This window comes from Emydura macquarii, unplaced genomic scaffold (genome assembly GCF_026122565.2).
Source record: "Emydura macquarii macquarii isolate MOO-44397 ecotype Brisbane River unplaced genomic scaffold, CSIRO-AGI_Emac_v2 contig_1644, whole genome shotgun sequence".
Taxonomy (NCBI): Eukaryota; Metazoa; Chordata; order Testudines; family Chelidae; genus Emydura; species Emydura macquarii.
Window position 1 is genome coordinate 4426826 of NW_027131781.1, and position 19013 is coordinate 4445838.

General features: G+C 39.4%; 1 protein-coding gene across 1 annotated transcript in view; it reads right to left on the reverse strand.

Moving 5' to 3' along the window:
* The window catches only part of LOC137158273 (IQ domain-containing protein H-like), a 52486-nt gene extending 35931 nt beyond the window's left edge, over positions 1 to 16555 (reverse strand). Inside the window, exons 1-3 of the mRNA XM_067556058.1 lie at positions 16516 to 16555; positions 13729 to 13904; positions 9606 to 9878 (exon numbers count right to left, since the gene is read on the reverse strand). Of these exons, the coding sequence (XP_067412159.1) occupies positions 9606 to 9878; positions 13729 to 13904; positions 16516 to 16555 (489 nt within the window). The remainder of the gene's footprint in view (positions 1 to 9605; positions 9879 to 13728; positions 13905 to 16515) is intronic.
* Positions 16556 to 19013: the final 2458 nt, after the last annotated feature.

Below are 19013 nucleotides of genomic sequence, written 5' to 3' on the forward strand. Positions count from 1 at the left end.
ATTCTGTGGTTTCATAATCACATTTTCCTCTTGCAAAAATGTTTTCTTCTTCCTAATCACAGATTTTAATTTGTTTGCCTGTTACCTTGTAAAAATCCCTGTGAACAAGGCAAACTAGCTGACTATTGCACAAAAGAGAAAATTTTCAAAAATGCCTTAGTGACTTAGGACCGTAAGTTCCATTTTGAAAAGAGGATTGAGGACTAAGGACAATAAATCCCATTGATTTTCAATGAGATTTAGGTTCCTTAATACGTAAGTCCCATCTTTAAAACAGACTTGGGGTCCTAAGTCACTTAGGCAATTTTGAAAATATAATTCAAAGTCTTATTTCTCTAATCACTTTCAATTACAACCACAGGGAAGAAGACTTGGTGGAATGTCTTCACTTTCACAGCATTTTTTCATACACCTTACCACCCTTGCACTTTGACCCCCACTCTTTCTGACTTTCTCACATATGAAGGTTCAGGGGGTGAGCCAGCCCACTTTTCTTGGTGTAACAGTCAGAATAGACAGGCCCAGTTGTTGTCCTACAATTTGTCGCACAGCCTCCTGAGTACCATTACTCATATCCAGATAAGACAAAAGCTTCTATCTCAGAGACCATTACTGTAAGGCAGGGGTTTTCAACCTTTTTTAGAAACTGTACCCCCACAGTCTCAAGGTTTCACCTGAAGTACCCCTTCATGGTTTTCACTCTACCTGATGTTACCACGCTTGCAATAAAAGGCATAATGGCCTAAAATTAACACATTTTCTTCATTTATCTAATACATAATTTACATCACAACAGAACTGACACTATTACGTTAGGACAGAATTCCAAACAATAGTTCTTAAAGCTCTTAATTAAAACTTTGGATGCAGATAGCTTCCGCACTGTATTGGCTGGTTTCACAATCCCTGGTTATTACTAATCTTGGACTACTTAATCTTACTTTAGGTAAGGAAAGTCCAAGAGTAGAGCTAATCAGAGTTCATGAAACCAGCTGTAAATGTTTATTACATTACTTTTGATGTAAATTAGGAGTGCTCTTTAACAACACCAAAAACATTAACCATAAGATAATCACAAAATGCTTAAATCTGGTATAATTGGATATATTTACTTAAAACTTGCCATTTCAATGGGACACCTGAGCCTGCTGAATCTTGCATAACTCGACAATCCTTGGTATGATGACAGAAAGGCAAACTCTCATCTCATCCTTCACATCCAGTTTTGATCTATGTTTTGTTTTAATTGCAGCCAAGGCAGAAAATCCAGACTCACATAGATACATGGTTGCAAACAGTAGCAGAACTTTCATTGCTTTCCAAGTAAGCTCTGGATATTCAGTTGAGATATCCAACCAAAACTTTGAGATGTTTCGTCCAAAACTCTGATGCTTCTGACGCAAAAAAAGGTCACTGCTAAATTCAATGAGTTTGTCCTCTTCCTTAACATTTAGACTATGCAACATTTCCTTGTTGGTAGCATTTGAAAATGGATTTCTGATCCAGTCCCTGTCGGTTTTTAAAGTCTTCCATTTCACTGAAGTACAAATTGAACTGAGCAACATGCCCTGTTAGATGGCTGCAAATTGTCTCAGAAATGTTCACTGCTTCAGATTCTCCATCATTGAAGTCAGTTAGGCAGGTGAACATCGCTGTTATTCCCATTCTCACTCGTTCATTCCAGTGTTCTGCTTTTGCCGTAAATCCTTTGATTTTATCACAGAGATTTAATATGTCTGTCTCAGATCCCTGCATACTTGTGTTAAGTCTGTTCAGTTAATCAAATACATCCACCAGGTACACAAATTTTGCATTCCACTTGGGATCCTTGAAATAATCAACCAAATAAGAATTCTGGTCCAACAAAAATTGAGTTATCTCAGCGTGTAAGTCAAACACTCTTCGCAACACAGAGCCACTGGAAAGCCAGCGAACTTCAGAATGAAGAAGAAGCCCTCAATAGTCTGCACCAGTTTCATCACAAAGAGCAGTAAAAATGCATGAGTTCAGAGGTCTGGCCTTGATGAAATTCACAATTTTTAAAATAGAAAGTAAAACGTCATTCAAGTCTGGGCTCAGTTCTTTCAATGCCAAAGCTTCTCTGTGAAAAATACGAGTTGAAACAGTGTTCGGTGCTACCTGCTTTATTCTCGCTATCAAACCACTTTTATTGTCAGTCATAGCACTTGCCCCGTCTGTGCAAGTACCGCTACAGCTGTCCCACGAAAGACCTTTCGTGGTTATGTACTGGTTAAGTATTTCAAAAATATTTGCTCCTGTTGTTCGTTTTGGCAGTGTAAGACAACAAAAAAATTTTCAACCAATTTCTTTTCCCAAACGTAGCAAATAAATACTAACAACTGAGCTTGATTTTCCATGTCTGTGGATCCATCAACCTAGAGTGCATATGCAGAAACTGTTTTCAATCTCTCTATTACCTGCTTCTCTAAGTCAAGTGCCATTTCAGAAATTCATCTAGAAACAGTATTATCTGAAAGCAGTATCTTTTGGACTTGACTTGCTTGCTTGCTGCCAAAGATTACTTTACAGATGTCCACTGCAGCAGGCATAATCAAAGATTCACCGATCATATGTGCTTTCTTGCATTTGGCAATCCGGTGCAGATACAAGGCCTTCAGAGTAGTCTCACTAACTGTTAAGGTATGAATGAACGATTCCTTTTGTTGTTTGAAATTTGCACACCTTCTTTCAAAGTATTCAGCCGCTTTTCCAAATAAGCTGGAATGTTTAGTTTCCAAGTGCCTTTTTAATGAAGACAGTTTCAGACATTCATTGGAGAGCTCCACCAGATAAATTACACACTTGGGTTTTGATTTATCTTCATGACCCAAACATGTAAATCCAAACTGCAAGTAATCATCACTGTTCTTACGGATGTTTTGCCGCTTTGCACTTTCTGTTGACTGTTTTGTGTTTCCTTCCTGTGCTTTTCTTTTGCAATTAAGAAATGTATCCATTTTTGATTTAAGAAATAATACAGGGCTTAAACTGAAATGAATGTTCTCTGTCAAGCAACACTCTTCAACCAAACACTATCCTGGTGCATCCGTTGGAATTGAAGCCCGTATGATCGAAATAACGCATGCGTGAATTATTTTAGTAAAGTTAGCTAAATGCATACGTATGTATATATAACTGTAAACCCACACAATTGAAATTAAGCATCCATGAATTATGATTTAAAGTTTCGATAGATAACAATTGCTAAACAAAAAATGTTTTATATGTGTTTGTGTTGTAGAGATAATACATTTAAGACCATTTTCTATTTTATTTTATTTTTTTACTTTTGCACTTCTGAGTCTTCTTGTGCAGGGCCGTCCCTAGGGAGGTGTGGGGCCCGGGGCAAAGCACACTGTGTGGGCCCCTCATCCAGCTCCAGTGGCATACCCTGGATCTCAGGCATCCAGGGGCCAAGCCTGCATTTGGGCACCCCCTCCAGGCTTCACGCGCCCTCCCGTGCAGGGCAGGAGGAGTCCCCGGCTCCCACAAGATGGCCCCGCCTCCCAGCTGACGGGTGTGTGTGTGTCTGTACCTGCAGGGATGGGGGGGAACATGCCGCTCACCTCCTCCTGTGCAGGGCGGCAGAGCTGGCTCTGGCCAGACTCCGCAGCCCCCTCCCCACACTTACCCTCCAAGCCCCCTGCACTTACTCGCCACACAGTGCCTGGTTCTGGCCAGGTTCCACCACCCCGTGTTCCCGCACTTACCTCCGAGCTCCCTGCACTTACCCATCCGCCCCTCCACACTTATCTGCCGGGCTCCACTGCCCCCACATTTACCTGCCACCCCCGCCCTCTGCAGTTATCTGCCGCGCGGCACCTTGCTCTCCTGCTCCAGCCCCGCAGCCTGGCACTGGCTCAGACAGGGCACCCTCATTCTCCGCCCCCCCCGGCCTGGGGGAGGCACCTGCCTGGGAGCCTCCTGTGCCCCCTGTGCATCATGACCCGATGCCCCCCCCCACAGATTGGCGCCTGAAGGCCCCCTTGGTAGGCGACTGCCCGCCTCCTGCCAAGTCCAGCGCGCAACTGGGAGGCAGGCTGCAGGTACCTGCCTCCCGCCTAGTACCCTCTCCCAGCCAGGAGGCGGGCTGCAGCCGCCCGATCCTGTTGCGTACCCCCTGTGGTTCTCTGATGTACCCCCAGGGGTACACATACCACTGGTTGGAAAATCTCTGCTGTAACGTGTACTTTATCACTGTACTTCTACTAATAAATCACCAATTTGGCCAGTGATTAAGCCAGATGGATCATGACAGTTTACTATAGAGTATGGTAAACTAAACCAGTTGATGCCCGTTTGCTGCCCCACCATAGCTGTCACTCCCAACTTGCTTAAATCATTCATTTGGGACTTTCCATGTTTCTCAGCTCTAGACATTTCTAATGAATTCTGGTCAATTTCTTGAGATTCTAAATGCCACTGTAAGTTTGCCTCTACTTTTGAAGGGCAAAAATATACCAGGACTTGCCTTCCACAAGGCTGTCACAACTGCCCCTCTATTTTCCATAGGCAAATGAAGTACGTGTTGTTGCCACTTTCTAGACCAGTACATTGACACTCTTTATCTTGTGACCGTTACCTTGGAAGAGCACCTGAGTTTACATCAAGTTGGTCTGACATGTAATCCAACTAAGGCACAGCTGTTAACTCAAACAGTTTCTTTTTTAGGTATCACCTTCTCCAAAGATGGAAGTACACAGCTCAGCAAAAGGTAGACCTGATAATTTGCCTACCACTATCTATTAGTGTTTCCAAACTTTCTTCCTTTGTAGGGCTTGTTGGTTATCATAGGAATTTTATCTCAGTCTGTGCCTTTATTACTGTCCCTTTGTGCCTTCTTTTAAAGAAGGATGTTCTCTGGCCATGGACACAAGAGCACACACAGATAATCATGACTCAAACAAGCTGAAAGATTGATGCTCCTACCCTAGCCACACCTGATCACCAAACCTTTCCATTTGAAAGGGCTACAAGTGAAGTGGTTATTTCCACAGGAAATTCATGACAAACACAGGCCAATTGCCTATGCATCTAAAGTGCTCTCTCCGACTGAGCGTAAACATTTCCTGTGCAATCAAGCTTATTTGCCACTTTTTGGGATGTTAAACATTTCACTTTTTAACTAGTCTTTCCCCCAATCATCTTAAATTCTCTATGCACACTGATCAGCTTTCTCCTCTCTGACAGGAGAAAGGACTAGTGTGCTGGTCCTTGCTATTACAGGACAAGGACACACCTACCCTTCACTTCTTCCTTCTGTGCTCCTGTACGATGCCCCCACATGAGTGTCTTTTGCCGGCCACCTCCACTTCATTACCTCAGTTCTTCCACTCTCTTTCAAAACATCATGCTTATTGTGCATTTTCATGGATGGATCCAGCTTTTACAAGGAAGACAAACCCTTTAGTGGCTTTGGCCTTTATATCCATTCTCTGTCTGCCCCGCCACTTTCTCTCTCCTTCTCCTGTATCCCGCACTTGGCTCAGGATGCTGGACTGGCTGCTGTAGTCTGCACTTTGGAACACTTTGTGTCCTCTACAATATCCTTACTCTTTGTTTCCAATTCTGCATGGCTCTGTAATGCCTTCATGGAATGTATTCTGTTCTGGCATTCACATAACTTTGTCTCTTCTGATGGCTCACCTTTAGCTCATGCCTCCATTCTGCTGTACATAGCATCTCTTGCCTCTATCCTGCCCTCCTTATGTTCTAAAAGGAAAAGGACATCGTAAAACTGCTTCTTTTCACCACGAGAGCTTTGTGGCAGACTGGTTTGCAAAGCAGACTACTCAAGCAGGGAAAACTTGACTGTCTTACGTAAATTTGTGAGCACCCTTGTTTCTGCAGCCTGTGCCATAGACACTGTACCTGAATTATGTACACTGCAAAAGCTAGAAGCAATGAAGCAGGCGGATGTGTGCAAGGATTTGCCACAAGATTTGCCTCTAAAATTTTATGAGACAAAACTAACTTAAGCAAATGACTCTTTGTTACAAATGTACCACAGAAATAGAATATGGGTGGTACCAGAGCAAATTCCGAGAGACCTGATTTAAAATGTATATTGTTGCATACTTTGTTAGTTGATACAATAATATCATACCAGGAACATTCACAAGACCTAATAGCCAGGCAGGAAACTGTTCTGCAGTCTGGTATCTTTCAAACTAGGCGACTCCACAGTTTGGATGGAATTATTGGTTCCATTTCAGGGCTATTTGGATCTGAGATGTCCATTTGGAACAGGGCAGGTTGGAAATATATAAAAAGATGCATTAACTATTTTGAGCATCAGGCAGCAGACACAGTTTCTAAACCCATAATTCATGGCTATGGGGAATGATAAATGGTGTACAATATGCATGACATTAATAAGCTGCTTAACCAAACACAAGTAAAAATTAATGAAATAATCACAGAAAACATTGAGAAAGCGAGGGAAAATCACATAGGTAGAGAAATTAGTTGCACTGCTTATGGGAGTTATGTGTTAACTACTATAACTAGTTCATTAGGGAATACTGAAAAAGGGAAATTGCCTAATCTTATTAATGATGAGCAATTAACCAAATGGTGGTATCCTCAGAGTACAACAGAGATTGTGATGTATTGGCAACAATTATAACAATTTCCTTTGGCACAATTCATAATTTGGGGTCAGTGACACTACCTCTTAATCAAGGTACATGTTATTCAAAACAACTATGCTGAGTGGTGGGTTCCATGTATATTTCTTTAGGGTATCTTTACCGATAATGGATCCTGACACTGCAATATTTGATAAATTGGCTCCTGGCCATTCAGCAGGTTATGTGAAAGACAGCATCTTCAAGGAATGCTTAGCTCTACCTCAGCTACTGGCGTATCACTCAGCAGCGCAAATCTGGTGGGCACCGCACACGGCTTGTTGTTCCACTAAAGGATATTGATACATATGCAGACATCATGTTTTTGACATCACAATTCCAATACATAACCATGCTGGCCTGGGCCACTTTATTGAATCAGAAAAGCTAGCTGCTCCTGTCTTCTGCTATGTGATGCTCACCAAATGGCGATGACCCAGTAGGAAGGGTGACCTGTAATATGGATGGATAATACCGTGTAGTGGCTAATTATAAAACGTTTATGTAGGGAGCCCACGACTCCAAATTTCTATTTTATTCTTCATGAACATAGTATTAGAGGTCACACTAATTATGCCTGTTCCAGTTTTTCAAATGAATCCATGATTCAAAGTAAGCCCCAGCTCCAGGATGAAATTTAAAAAACATCTATCACTTTATAACATACATTTTGAACCACTAACCTTAAATTTAAAAACATGACTGGATTGAAAAGACACTCGCAGTATCCAGATTAGCAATGACATGCACAAAGCAGAATAAGCACAACTAGATAAATTCTCCATGAGGATGATCTTGAAATAATAATTTTCCACATTTAGATAGAAGTTACAAGCAAAAGCTTTAAGTGCATTACAGGGTGCATTAGTTTTAATTGTGTTAATTATGTACTGTCGTTCATGCAGTTTGCTAAAACAATATAAAACTCACATGAATGCCCTTACCTCTACTTCATGTATTAATTTGGCAAAGGTGTCATCCCGATACAATTATCAAAGCGACAAGTTAAGCTCTGTTTGCCAATACATATCATTTAGACGCAGTATATACCATGGTAATAGGTATTATGCCCATGGTGTTATTATGGTATATTGAATATAAATTGCGCAATCATGCAAAATTGTATGATGCTAACTTTTTCTCTCTTATGCTAAGTATCCCACAATACCTTGTAACAGTACAATTCAGCATTTGGCACAGGGAGATAGGCAGTATGTCAAAGGCAAGATATACACGTGTTCTCCTCTGGTACAGGCAGGGAGTGCTTCCCCCGCCCAACTAGCTTGGAATGCTGTATTTGAAAACCAATGAGGGGTGCACCACGGAACCAGAAAAATAAGTTGAAATTGGTGGGTGGAATCTTAGATGAGGTATAGAGGGTTTTAGCTTGTAAACCACCATTATAAACAGAAGTAGTTTTGGAGGCGTATTTTTGGGAAGCACATCTTCTGTGTAAGGCGAACTGACCATGCTGCAAGAACCCACTTCCTGAAAGGAATGGTGATGTATCAGCTCTTTCTTTCCTGTGCCATACTGTTTGTCTATAGACACAAAATTCGCTGAGCTTGATTTGTCATGGCAATAAGATAAATGAAATTGAAAATGATTCGGTAAGCTAAACAAAGGGAAAAATTCAGGCAGCAGATCTGCTGAGTGGATCTTAATTTGGATGATCCCCGCTTCCTAAACAAGGGGAATCCTCCCTTGAGATAAATGATTCACTTCACAGAGTGGCATGAACTTCAGCACATGTCACGCTGTGAAATGGCTCTATTGACATGACTTCCTAGTAGAGATAGGGGGTGAAATCCCAGCACCATTATGTCTACAGCAAAATTCCCATTGACTTCAATGGGGCTAGGATTTCGCTCACAATGTGCCATGATAAGAACATAAGAACAGCCATACTGGGTCAGATCAATGGTCCATCTAGCCCAGTATCCTGTCTTCTGACACTGACCAATGCCAGGTGCTTCAGAGGGAATGAACAGAACAGATAATCATCAAGTGATCCATCCTGTGGGCCATTCCCAGCCTTTGGCAAACAGTAATCCCTACCTATCCTGGCTAATAGCCGTTGATGGACCTATCTTTCATGAACTTATCTAGTTCTTTTTTGAACTGCATTATAGTCTTGGCTTTCACAACATCTTCTGGCAAGGAGTTCCACAGGTTGAAAGTGAAAGTGTAAAGAAATACATCCCTTTGTTCATTTTAAACCTACTGCCTATTAATTTCATTTGGTGACCTCTAGTTTTTGTGTTATGAGAAGGTGTAAATAACACTTTCTCATTTACTTTCTCCACACCAGTCATGATTTTATAGACCTCTAACATATCCCCTTTAGTCATCTCTTTTCCAAGCTGAAAAGTCTGTCTTATTAATATGTCCTTATATGGAAGCTTTTCCATACCCCTAATAATTTTAGTTGTCCTTTTCTGTACCTTTTCCAGTTCCCATGTATCTTTTTTGAGATGGGGTGACCAGATCTGCATGCAGTATTTAAGATGTGGGCACACCATGGATTTATAAAGAAGCAATATGATATTTTCCATCTTATTATCTATCCCTTTCCTAATGATTCTCAACATTCTGTTAATTGATGATAGCTGTTTGGGAAGACCAGATACTTAAAGATGGTTTGTGCCCTAGAGGAGGATTACAAAGAATACCAGAACAATTATTTTCCTTAATCCTTTCATTAACAAGGCAGAAGTTAATTTAAATGGTAAGACAACTGCAGAAAGAAATAAAACCAAGGGGGAAAATACATATTCAAACTATTCATCCAAACTAATTTAGGTTCTAATCAATGCAATGACAGACATTTGATATTTTATGCAAGGCAGCAAAGTTTGCCTCCTACCTATTCACGATAGGTGTCCATATGTTGACATGCCAAATAAACTGTTTCTTTGCCAACAGGCACAGGTTCCCAAACCGTTTCCCACGTACCTGTCGATGGTTATAGATGTCATATTCTCCAGGAGGTGTTGGCACACACGCACTAGCAAAGATTCTTTTACTTCCAGACTTAGTTCTATAGAGATGAGCTATTTCTGGCTCGGAGCCCAATATGGGCACATTTAACATGTCAGCCACTGCTAAATCATCTTTGTGGGGAAGTCCACCAATGATGTAGGCTTCTTTGCCTTGGATAAGATTTTTTATTCTTTTGATTGTCTTGGGGCTGTACTTCAGCTGAGTGGCCAGGCATATGTGATGGCCCTGTATAAAGATAACATTATTCTTCTTAAAAGGTGTTCTTTTTTATTCCATGCACCTAATTTATAATGTTGCACACAATGAATACATTATTAATAGCTGGCTGGGTTATGACCTATCCTGTAGCTTAGCAGTTTAAATTGATAAAAGCTGTTGGGGTGAGGCTCCATAATCGTTCACATCTTTAGTGTGTTGGAAATGGGCACACTGGGAATAGAACTAATTACTACACATCTGTATTTATTTGATCCACGCGGAATTATCCTTCTGTCAGTCGGCAGAGAGGCTGGTGGCCTTTGGATAATAGTGATTCATCTCTGCAACACTTCTGGCATGGTTTAACTCTAAGGCGTCTACAAAATCAATACAAAAAATGAAGAAAAACCCCTATAGCAGACAATACATTTCCCCATACAGTGCAGCAGTACTTTAAAAGATTCTCTGAGAATAAAACATTTTGATTTAGAAAACCTTTCATTGATCACATTAAATTACAGGGGATATACATTTCCATTATACAGTAGTTTTAATGGCTACAGTCAATTTGACTGCAGAGGAGGAAGCATAGATTCTTTTAAAAAAATCACAGAGGTTTCAGTTTTTTATTTCTTTTTAAAAAGAAAATATCTATCTCTGGACAAGATGTTAATGAGAGACATTACATCATGTACAATTAAACTAAGAACGTCAATCATGAAAGTTTGAGCATTGGGAATATTTGCGACAACAGACCCCATGCATCCATTCCAAATTACCCGATAAATAAGTTACTTCACTGGAAATATCAAGGCACATTCAGAAAGTGAGTAAGACAGTGATAGATGCCATGTATAGAATAATGCAACAGACATTTATCAGGTCAGAGATTGCTACTACACGATAATGAAGATAATGTTCGAGAATCATATGGGGAAGGAAGTTTTCTTTACATTGAGATTTTATCCACCAGTTTAGGCCCCAGTTCTGAAAAGCATTCCTATTTCTTCAACACATGCCTAAATACTGTCCTTACTGGGGTGGACCTAAGCATATGTTTAAATGTTTTCCTGAACTGGGACCTTAAAAGCTGTTTTCCTTCAAAGTTCTGCATGCTTCCAGGCCAGGGGGCAAAGTATAAATTTTGGACCTGGTTTCTGGGTTGGGATCATGGTGGAAATGTCATGCTCACCCTCCAGAAGTAGAGGGAAAGAAAGCCTCATGTCACTCAACAGTAAACTCCCTAGCCAAACTGGGAAACAGTGTGGAGTGCCAAAGAATGTCCAAGGCCCTCTGTAAAGTAGAAGGATATGGTTTGGAGACGTGTGGGATATAAATCAGAGATAAGGGGTGATCCACAAAGTTCCAGCAGCAGCATAGAGGGTCACGAGAGGCATAACCTCAGAGAGACTAAACCTATGTCCCTGAGTTGCCTTTCTTTTTTCAGTTTTAAAGCATATTCTTGAAGTTTTGTTAAGTGATATTTGTATTTCTCCTCCCCTGAGCAGTAACGTGAAAGCACGACAGAAAGGCCAGCCTGACTGTCTCCTGGCAGCACTCTGTACAGCGCAAGAGACCCAGGTTCAATTTCCAGTCCTGGACACGTGCTCCCTGGGGTCAGGAGAGGTGATGCAGGGAAGAGATTTGCTATGGGTCTCTCAATAATGGCTTCTATAGTTAATTAAGGAGAGCAGGCAACAGGATGTAAAATCTAGTTCATTCCTGCTCAGGTAGTGATGTGATAGCCATGACATGGGGTGCAGAGTGGGAGAAGGTATAAAAGCCAGCAGACATGGGGAATCCTCAGGATTCCAATAGGGAATAACACAGGAACAATAATTAGTAGGGTCCAGAGAAGCTCAGCTTGGCACCAGACTCATGATAGTGAGCAAAGGTGGTTCCAAACCATCTGAGTCTGGGGCCAACTGAGGACGAGCACAATTTAGAGCAATCTCGAGGATGCTTTGAATTGTACCTGGCTGCAGTGACTTCCCATTGGGTCATTCCAGCAACCAGAGATTGCCAGAACACCAGACTGTTTGGGCCACACACCCTTCTTTCCTGGGCCATGTCCCGCATGCAGAAGGTTGGGCCGAGGGGAGGCACAACACCAGCTACACAGTTCTCACCACCCAGCGATTTCCCCTACACCAGAATCCCCAGGTAGCTGGTTAAGTCAGTATTAAGGTTGCTTTGTGCTGCCAGAGCTGGGACCTGGCTCCTTAATTTTACTCCAAACTCAGGTACTTTGAGGATATTTTTTGGTAAATTTAAATACAATGAGAAAAGATTATCTCATGAACTGAAAGAATGGTATCTAAAATGCACCTATAAGGGTCTAATCCAATACTACTTACGTAGGCAAAACACTCACTAAACTCACAGCTACTGAAGTCACTGATGTTTTGCCTGAATATGGAGCGCAGATTCTCCCTCTCAGAGTGCATCCATATTAACAAAAAATACAGCTGTATTCACCAGGACCTCTTTAACATGCTGAAGAAATCTCATAACAACCCTTTCAAAAGCCTCTTGAATGCATTAATAATTATAGGTATTTGACATTCATCAGAATCGTGCTTTCTATGTGGCCTCAACATATGGTCTCAGCCCATAATATGGTGACTTTTAAAATTTGCTTTAATTTGCTTTGCATAATTTGCTTTAAAAGCTCCTTAAAGCTTAACCATGCACTTAGCATTTTGGTGGCTAATATGAGGCATAGAATCTGATATCCACACTGAAAAAGTTATGTAACAAAAGTCCTCTGCATGATCATTGCCGATTTTCAAAGTTAAATACGCTTAATTAAACAGTAATAAAACAAATGCCTGATGCACATTGTGGACTTATTACCCAAATCTTTTTACTTTAGGAGATGAAGGGCCATATTCTGCTCTGGCAGATGCAGCTCCAGCAGGCTTCAACAAGTTTTGCACTCTGGCATGAGAGTTGTGCCCATTTATGTCAGGCTGAATTTGGACGGAGGACTAACTGAAGGAGAGCAAAACCACGTGAAACATGACTAATAAGACTTTGCTGATTTGGGGTCTAATAACAGGACTAAAATCTGAAAGCCAACAAATTTACATGTTGCAATAACTAGATAAGGCCTCTTTACCCTTGGGAACTATTGATTTCAGTCAAACCCCGGGGACAAATACTTGCATAATAAAACATATCTGGAGACGGATATTTGTATTTCTAAAAGACGAGAACAGGTATTTTGAGCCTAAAATCTAGCAAAGAGCACCACACTTCCTACAAACCAAATAATAACTCAGCTACTGTAGATTTAAAGTTTACAATATTAGACAGCTCCCCACACACATTAATTTTACTTCGTTGCCGTAGCCTCAGCAATGCTGTCCTTACAGTAGGTTTGAGTCTCTTTTCAAACTGTTCCAGGTTTGGATTTAAAAGTTCAAAGCTAATATTACTACAAAACCTAAATTACACACATTTAAAGTTCCACACTCTTTAAAAAAAATTCTAAATTGGATTTCATTGCAATAAACACTCTTGAGGAATGAATACATGAATGACCGTACACCTAAAAGGGGCTATAGTTTGAGTAACAGAAATGTTTTTATTGGTATGCTTTCCTTAGCATTATAAATCTATCAAGTTCAAAGTCCCAGACAAATACTGAGAATGGACACTGGGCTACAGACAATAGGGGCTGGTAACCTCAACTAAATCTATAACGCTAAACTGGGATATTTATTTCCAACAGTCTAACTAGTAGTCTAATCAGTAAAGCTCTTAAACTTGCAATAATATTTCACTGATGGGTACCAGAGCGTTACAAGTTATAAAATTTCCAATTTAATTTTACTGCATCCCTCAAGCTGTAGTAATTAGAAGACAAACTCACAGGGAAGCTGTTTATAGCTTCAGGGGTGAGAATTTTGAACCTGTCCTGCAGGTCACCCATGTCCTCAGGGTTCCCAGATCTAACAGCTGCCTGCAGACCCAGGAGCTTATTGTAATACTGCAGTAACTCCTCACTCAGAAGAAGGGGGCAGATGTAGATGACGTCCACGTTGGCATCTAAAACAAATGGGCACAATGTTCATTATCTGTAGAAAGGTAAACTCCATTGTGAACTGGTATCTGATGAATCCTGACCATTTGCTAACAAACAGCTTCCTTAAAAGCATACTGGAAATAAAATGAGATTTGTAATTCCCAAACCTTACTGATTTTAACTGCTTTTCTGTGCTTCAGCATTTCTCTGAAGACAGGTCAGCAACCCAAAGAAATAGCTAGCTTTCAGAATTAAGTCTGCAGAACACATTGGAGGGAGAATTTCCAAAGCATTGCAGGGGGATTGAGCTGTGTAGCTTATATTAACATCAATGGGAATTACACTCTGCTTTAAACATGTATCCCATTAACTTCAGTAAATTATAAAACCGAGCTATTAATTCTAGAAAGCTGATGAAACTGCAATTTCATACTCTGTTTGGATTTTGCATGGCCTATTCTTATCCTTGCCCTGTCCACATATATGCTTATAGTAGGATGGCATTATTAACTATTGCAGAACATGTGGGTCTGAGACTGGCTTGTTAAATACCAAATCTGAGTTTATGCATGTAAAACAAGTTGGACTGAAAGACTACGTGCAAACACTTAGGTGTGAAAAAGTGCCACACAACTGTAGATGCTATATTGGAAAATTTGACCCGGTGTATTTTTTTCTAAACATTAATATTAGACATTGATGAGTTAATGGGCCTCATAACACACAACGTGCTGCTGTGAAAAGCACTTTGAGATCTACAAATGAAGAAAAACACTACCGAGGTCTGATCCATCTCCCATTGAAGTGAATTATCTTGTCTTCACCGGGATTTGGATTGAGCCCTAAAAATGCCAACAATTATTATTATTATCTCATGCTGAAATTTAAGAAGGTGCAGCAACCAAATCTTGGGGAAAATATGTATTGAAGTAAAACCTAATTTCATAAAGGACTTGGAATGAGATATTCCACTCATTTGCTTTGCTTTGGTGCGCTACTGCAGAAAATAATGCTAAAATATATAAATATATAGGGCCCAATGCTCAACTGGTGTACAAAAAATTACATGATCTGAGGATCTAGCCCATAATCTAAGCCTTGATTGCATATATATATATAAGCATATATAAAATTCATTACCACATAATTTCAAAAAGGAATTACAATGAGGACAACAGTCTATTTGGCTTTGATCAATATTCAATATCACTTTTAGTCACTTAAACACTCTTGAAAATTTACCAGGTTTGGCACACAGTTTGCTCACCCACCGTGGCTATGACAATGAAAAAGCTAATGATATTACAATACCCTGTCAAAAAGTTACTTGCCAAGGGTAAAGTGAGTGAGCAGAATTTTGCAAAGCTGAATTAAAGACTGCTAGGAGTACCCCAGCAACAGCTATCATGAAAACTTTTGGACATAAGCTGAAATGTACAGGGAGACTGTAGCTGATATCTGATTATATTAGTTTAAAGAAACCTTCCTGATGCTCTAAAGAAACCATTAAACCAATGTGGCAAGACTCTGTGCTCTTCTGCTGGGCACGAGTTAAGCATCTGACAGATGATTATCAATAAACTATGTGTCTTACCCCTTTTTTCAGTTTCTGCATATTTTCATTCTCAGACACCCAAATACATCTTTTCCTGTGATAAGAACTAACATTTATCTAATTTAGTATTTAAGGTGGAGAGGGTTCAACATAATTAGCAAACACTCTAGTTTACAATTGGGTTATTTGCTAAAGCACGATTGCAAACTTTAGTGAAAACAAGACCAATGAAAAGGACCCACCCAAAAGCCTGGCCAACTGGAAACCACTGCTGTGAAAATATTTATTTCTTGATAGACTGTACCGTATGGTGTAACTCACTGAAAAGGACAGGTGGCTTCTGGGCTTAGATTGTAATCTTATAAACTCCCATGCAAATGAATAGGGCCTGACTGGGAAGAACATACTTCTTTGGTTCAGACAGACCCTCCCTACTTTGCAGAAGTAAGCACTAAGGCCCTGATCCTACAGACACTCACACATAACTTTGTGCATGTGAGCAGTCCACTGAACTCCATGGAACTATTTATGTATTAAAGTTACTGAAGTGCCAAAGTGTTTGTGTGGGATCAGAGCCAATATCTGAACACAGTGGATAAGATGAATTTGGATGCCAGCAGCAATACCCTATTTCTATCTAATGGCCCAGTCCCCCAACTCCTTGCCAATGTGAAACCATTCACATGAAAAAGGACTGCAGGATTGGGCCTTACCTTAATTTAAATTTATGGTTCTATATAAATGATTTTAATAAGTAAAAAGTAAACAGGTTTATAATATAATTATATTCGAAGGGAATACAGTCAACTTCATTTTTTTAAAATTGACTAATACTTTAAAAAAAAAAAAAAAAGAGAGAGAGTTTTCTGATAAAGCTCCTTTAAATCGTATGTTCTGAATCTCTGGGGTTTTTTAAAATGTTAAAAATATTTAGGATTTTTTCTGCTCCCGTTTATGTTTAGAAGGGTATTTTGGGGGGCAGAGGACCACAGAACAACATCATCCAACATGCTCAATAACACCCTCCTTCACCCATCCTCTTTCCCTCTGTGTACACCACTGTCTGCTGCCTATTTCACTTTCAATCTCAGCTTTGCTGCTGATGTTTGTGGTAAACATGTTTGTGCAGAGCACATAGTCTATACAAACTGCTGTCAAATGTACAAAGTAAACAAATGGGAACAAAAAAGAAAAAAAAATCTCTAATCTCCTTCAGCTGTAATCTTTTGGGTTTATTTCTAGGTTATTTATTTCTAAGAACAAAATTCTCAGATGGAAATGCAATTTTCACGTTCATAGATATGAAGGTGAGAAGAAACCATTTTGATCATCTAGTCTGACTTCTGTACAATGCATTGATGTTCCCCCTTTCAGTTTCCAAGGAACAGTGTAGATGTAACAAATTTATCTTAAAAAAAATACAAAAAATAAAGCCAACTGTATTGTGGAAAAACAACATTAGTGCCTAGATAATATATAAAGGCAATTACATTATTATTTTAGGCTACCATAAATTTCCAAATCTAATATTTTTGTTACAAAGTTACTAAATGGCATTTATGAAAAAATAATAATACTGAAATTTATATGAATCATGTAAAGTATGTCATTCCAGGGAGCCAACAAAGTTGGTCATTGACAAATTAATATTTTTCATTCCTTTGCTTAAAGGAGAACTGTCATACTGGGAAAAACTTTCAAATGTATGTTTCTTGCCTCATTTGCTAATTAAAAAAAATTGGTTTAAATAAGGGCTTACTCTTTCTCAGCATATCTTCTCTCCTAATGTGATCCTGAATACATAACTGGCATCTCAGAATTATGAGCCAGATTCTCTGGAATGCTAAGCACCTCAGAGTCTGCAGAGAAATTCTCAGCACCGTGCAGAATCAGATCATCTTACTTCACTGCAGAATCAAAAATAATGAGTATGTTCCTCTTATGAACATCTCAGAGAGTAGCAAATGGCATAAAGGACCCATCGAGTACGGAATAGTGCCTTTTGAGTTTAAATGCGCTCTGCATTCAATATTACCATAGCAAGAAAGTCCCCCTCATTCATGCTCTTTTTCTTAAAAATTGGAGACAAACAATAACAAATATGTAGGCAGCTGACTGCTTTTACTATACCTAGTATGTCACACAGCCTCCCCATCTGCAAATTTTGCTGAAGAGCAAAATCATGAGCAGCCTCACGAATGCATTGGGAATATCCTAAAAAGAAAATAAGGTATCTATTAATAAAACCCCCATGTATATTTGAAAGCAATCAGATTTTAGATAAGTGAATTACATTTTCCTTTTGCAAGTCATTATTTTAAAATATATTATATAGTTATTCTACCTTTAAGAATTAAATCCTTTTTTTTTTTTTTTAAATATTCTGAAGTACAAATGTAGAGCAAGATTCTGCTCCTATCCAAGTCAAAGTCAAAAACAAAAAACTGCTGCTGATACAACTGAGAGGAGAATTAGGCCAATAAAATGCATGCCAAGAAGCTGATGCTGCTACTAGAAGTTCAATCTATTTATTTTTATTATTATTTTTTGCTTTTACTAATGCAGTAAAACTCCCAGTACCAGGATCATAGAAACTCACTGAGGATTTGTGACACACAAGGATGAAAGTTTAATGCATTGTGAGAAATGCAGAGTATGCTCAAATTCCAGAGGAGTAGTTTATTGGGTTTTGGAATAGCTGCTCCCATGCAATATTTAAAAAATGTTATCTCAGATTCATTCTTGACTGTCAGCCAGATTTAAGCTAAGCACCTTGTTGTCTGAAGCAAGGACTTGCTGATACTGAGAACTAAAGAAAATACATGCACCAAACAGGAGGAACAAAACAAATTAAAAAAAAAAAAAAGAAAAAAAAAAGGCAGCTCATTTTTAGTGCTAGTGGAAACCCTACTGAGAATTTATTTTTGCTATGCCAATTTTCAAAAAACAAAAAACAAACAAAAAAAATCATACATTTGGACCTTTGGCCTCTTTGGTGAACCTAAAATATCCTCACATCTCCCTCTAACATAATTATATTTTTTAGAAACAGTTGAAATGAGGCATTTAACGTTTCAAATGTGGCATTCCTATAAAAGGTTTTCAACCCTCTTGTTTGTTACAACTTCTCTGAGGGGAGGCCGTCTGAAAGAAGTGTGTTTTACCAACTAAACACACGACATCATGTGTGTAAATTTAATTAGCCATTTTTGTTAATGGACAGGAGCAACATCATGACTGTGTATGATGAGATTTTTAAATAAGGACTTCAGTATTAAAATTTGTAGAGTTTTATAACCCCAAAGTACATGCAAGTGTGTATTTTATTTGGGTTTGCGCATGTTGTTGTTGGGTTGCTTTTTTTAAACAGTAGAGAAAAGTAAGTGCCACCACAATTAAGTAAGGATCCTGTCTGACTGAGCAGTCCATTCCATCAGCACATTTTCTTTCAAATAAAGATAAAAGGCAACAAAAAATGCCTCATTAAAAAGATGCCCAGTGTACAATCTCAATGACATCTGATCACTTTGTTGCAGAGGATGTAGTAGTGTGTGAATGACTAACAATCTGTCTGGGC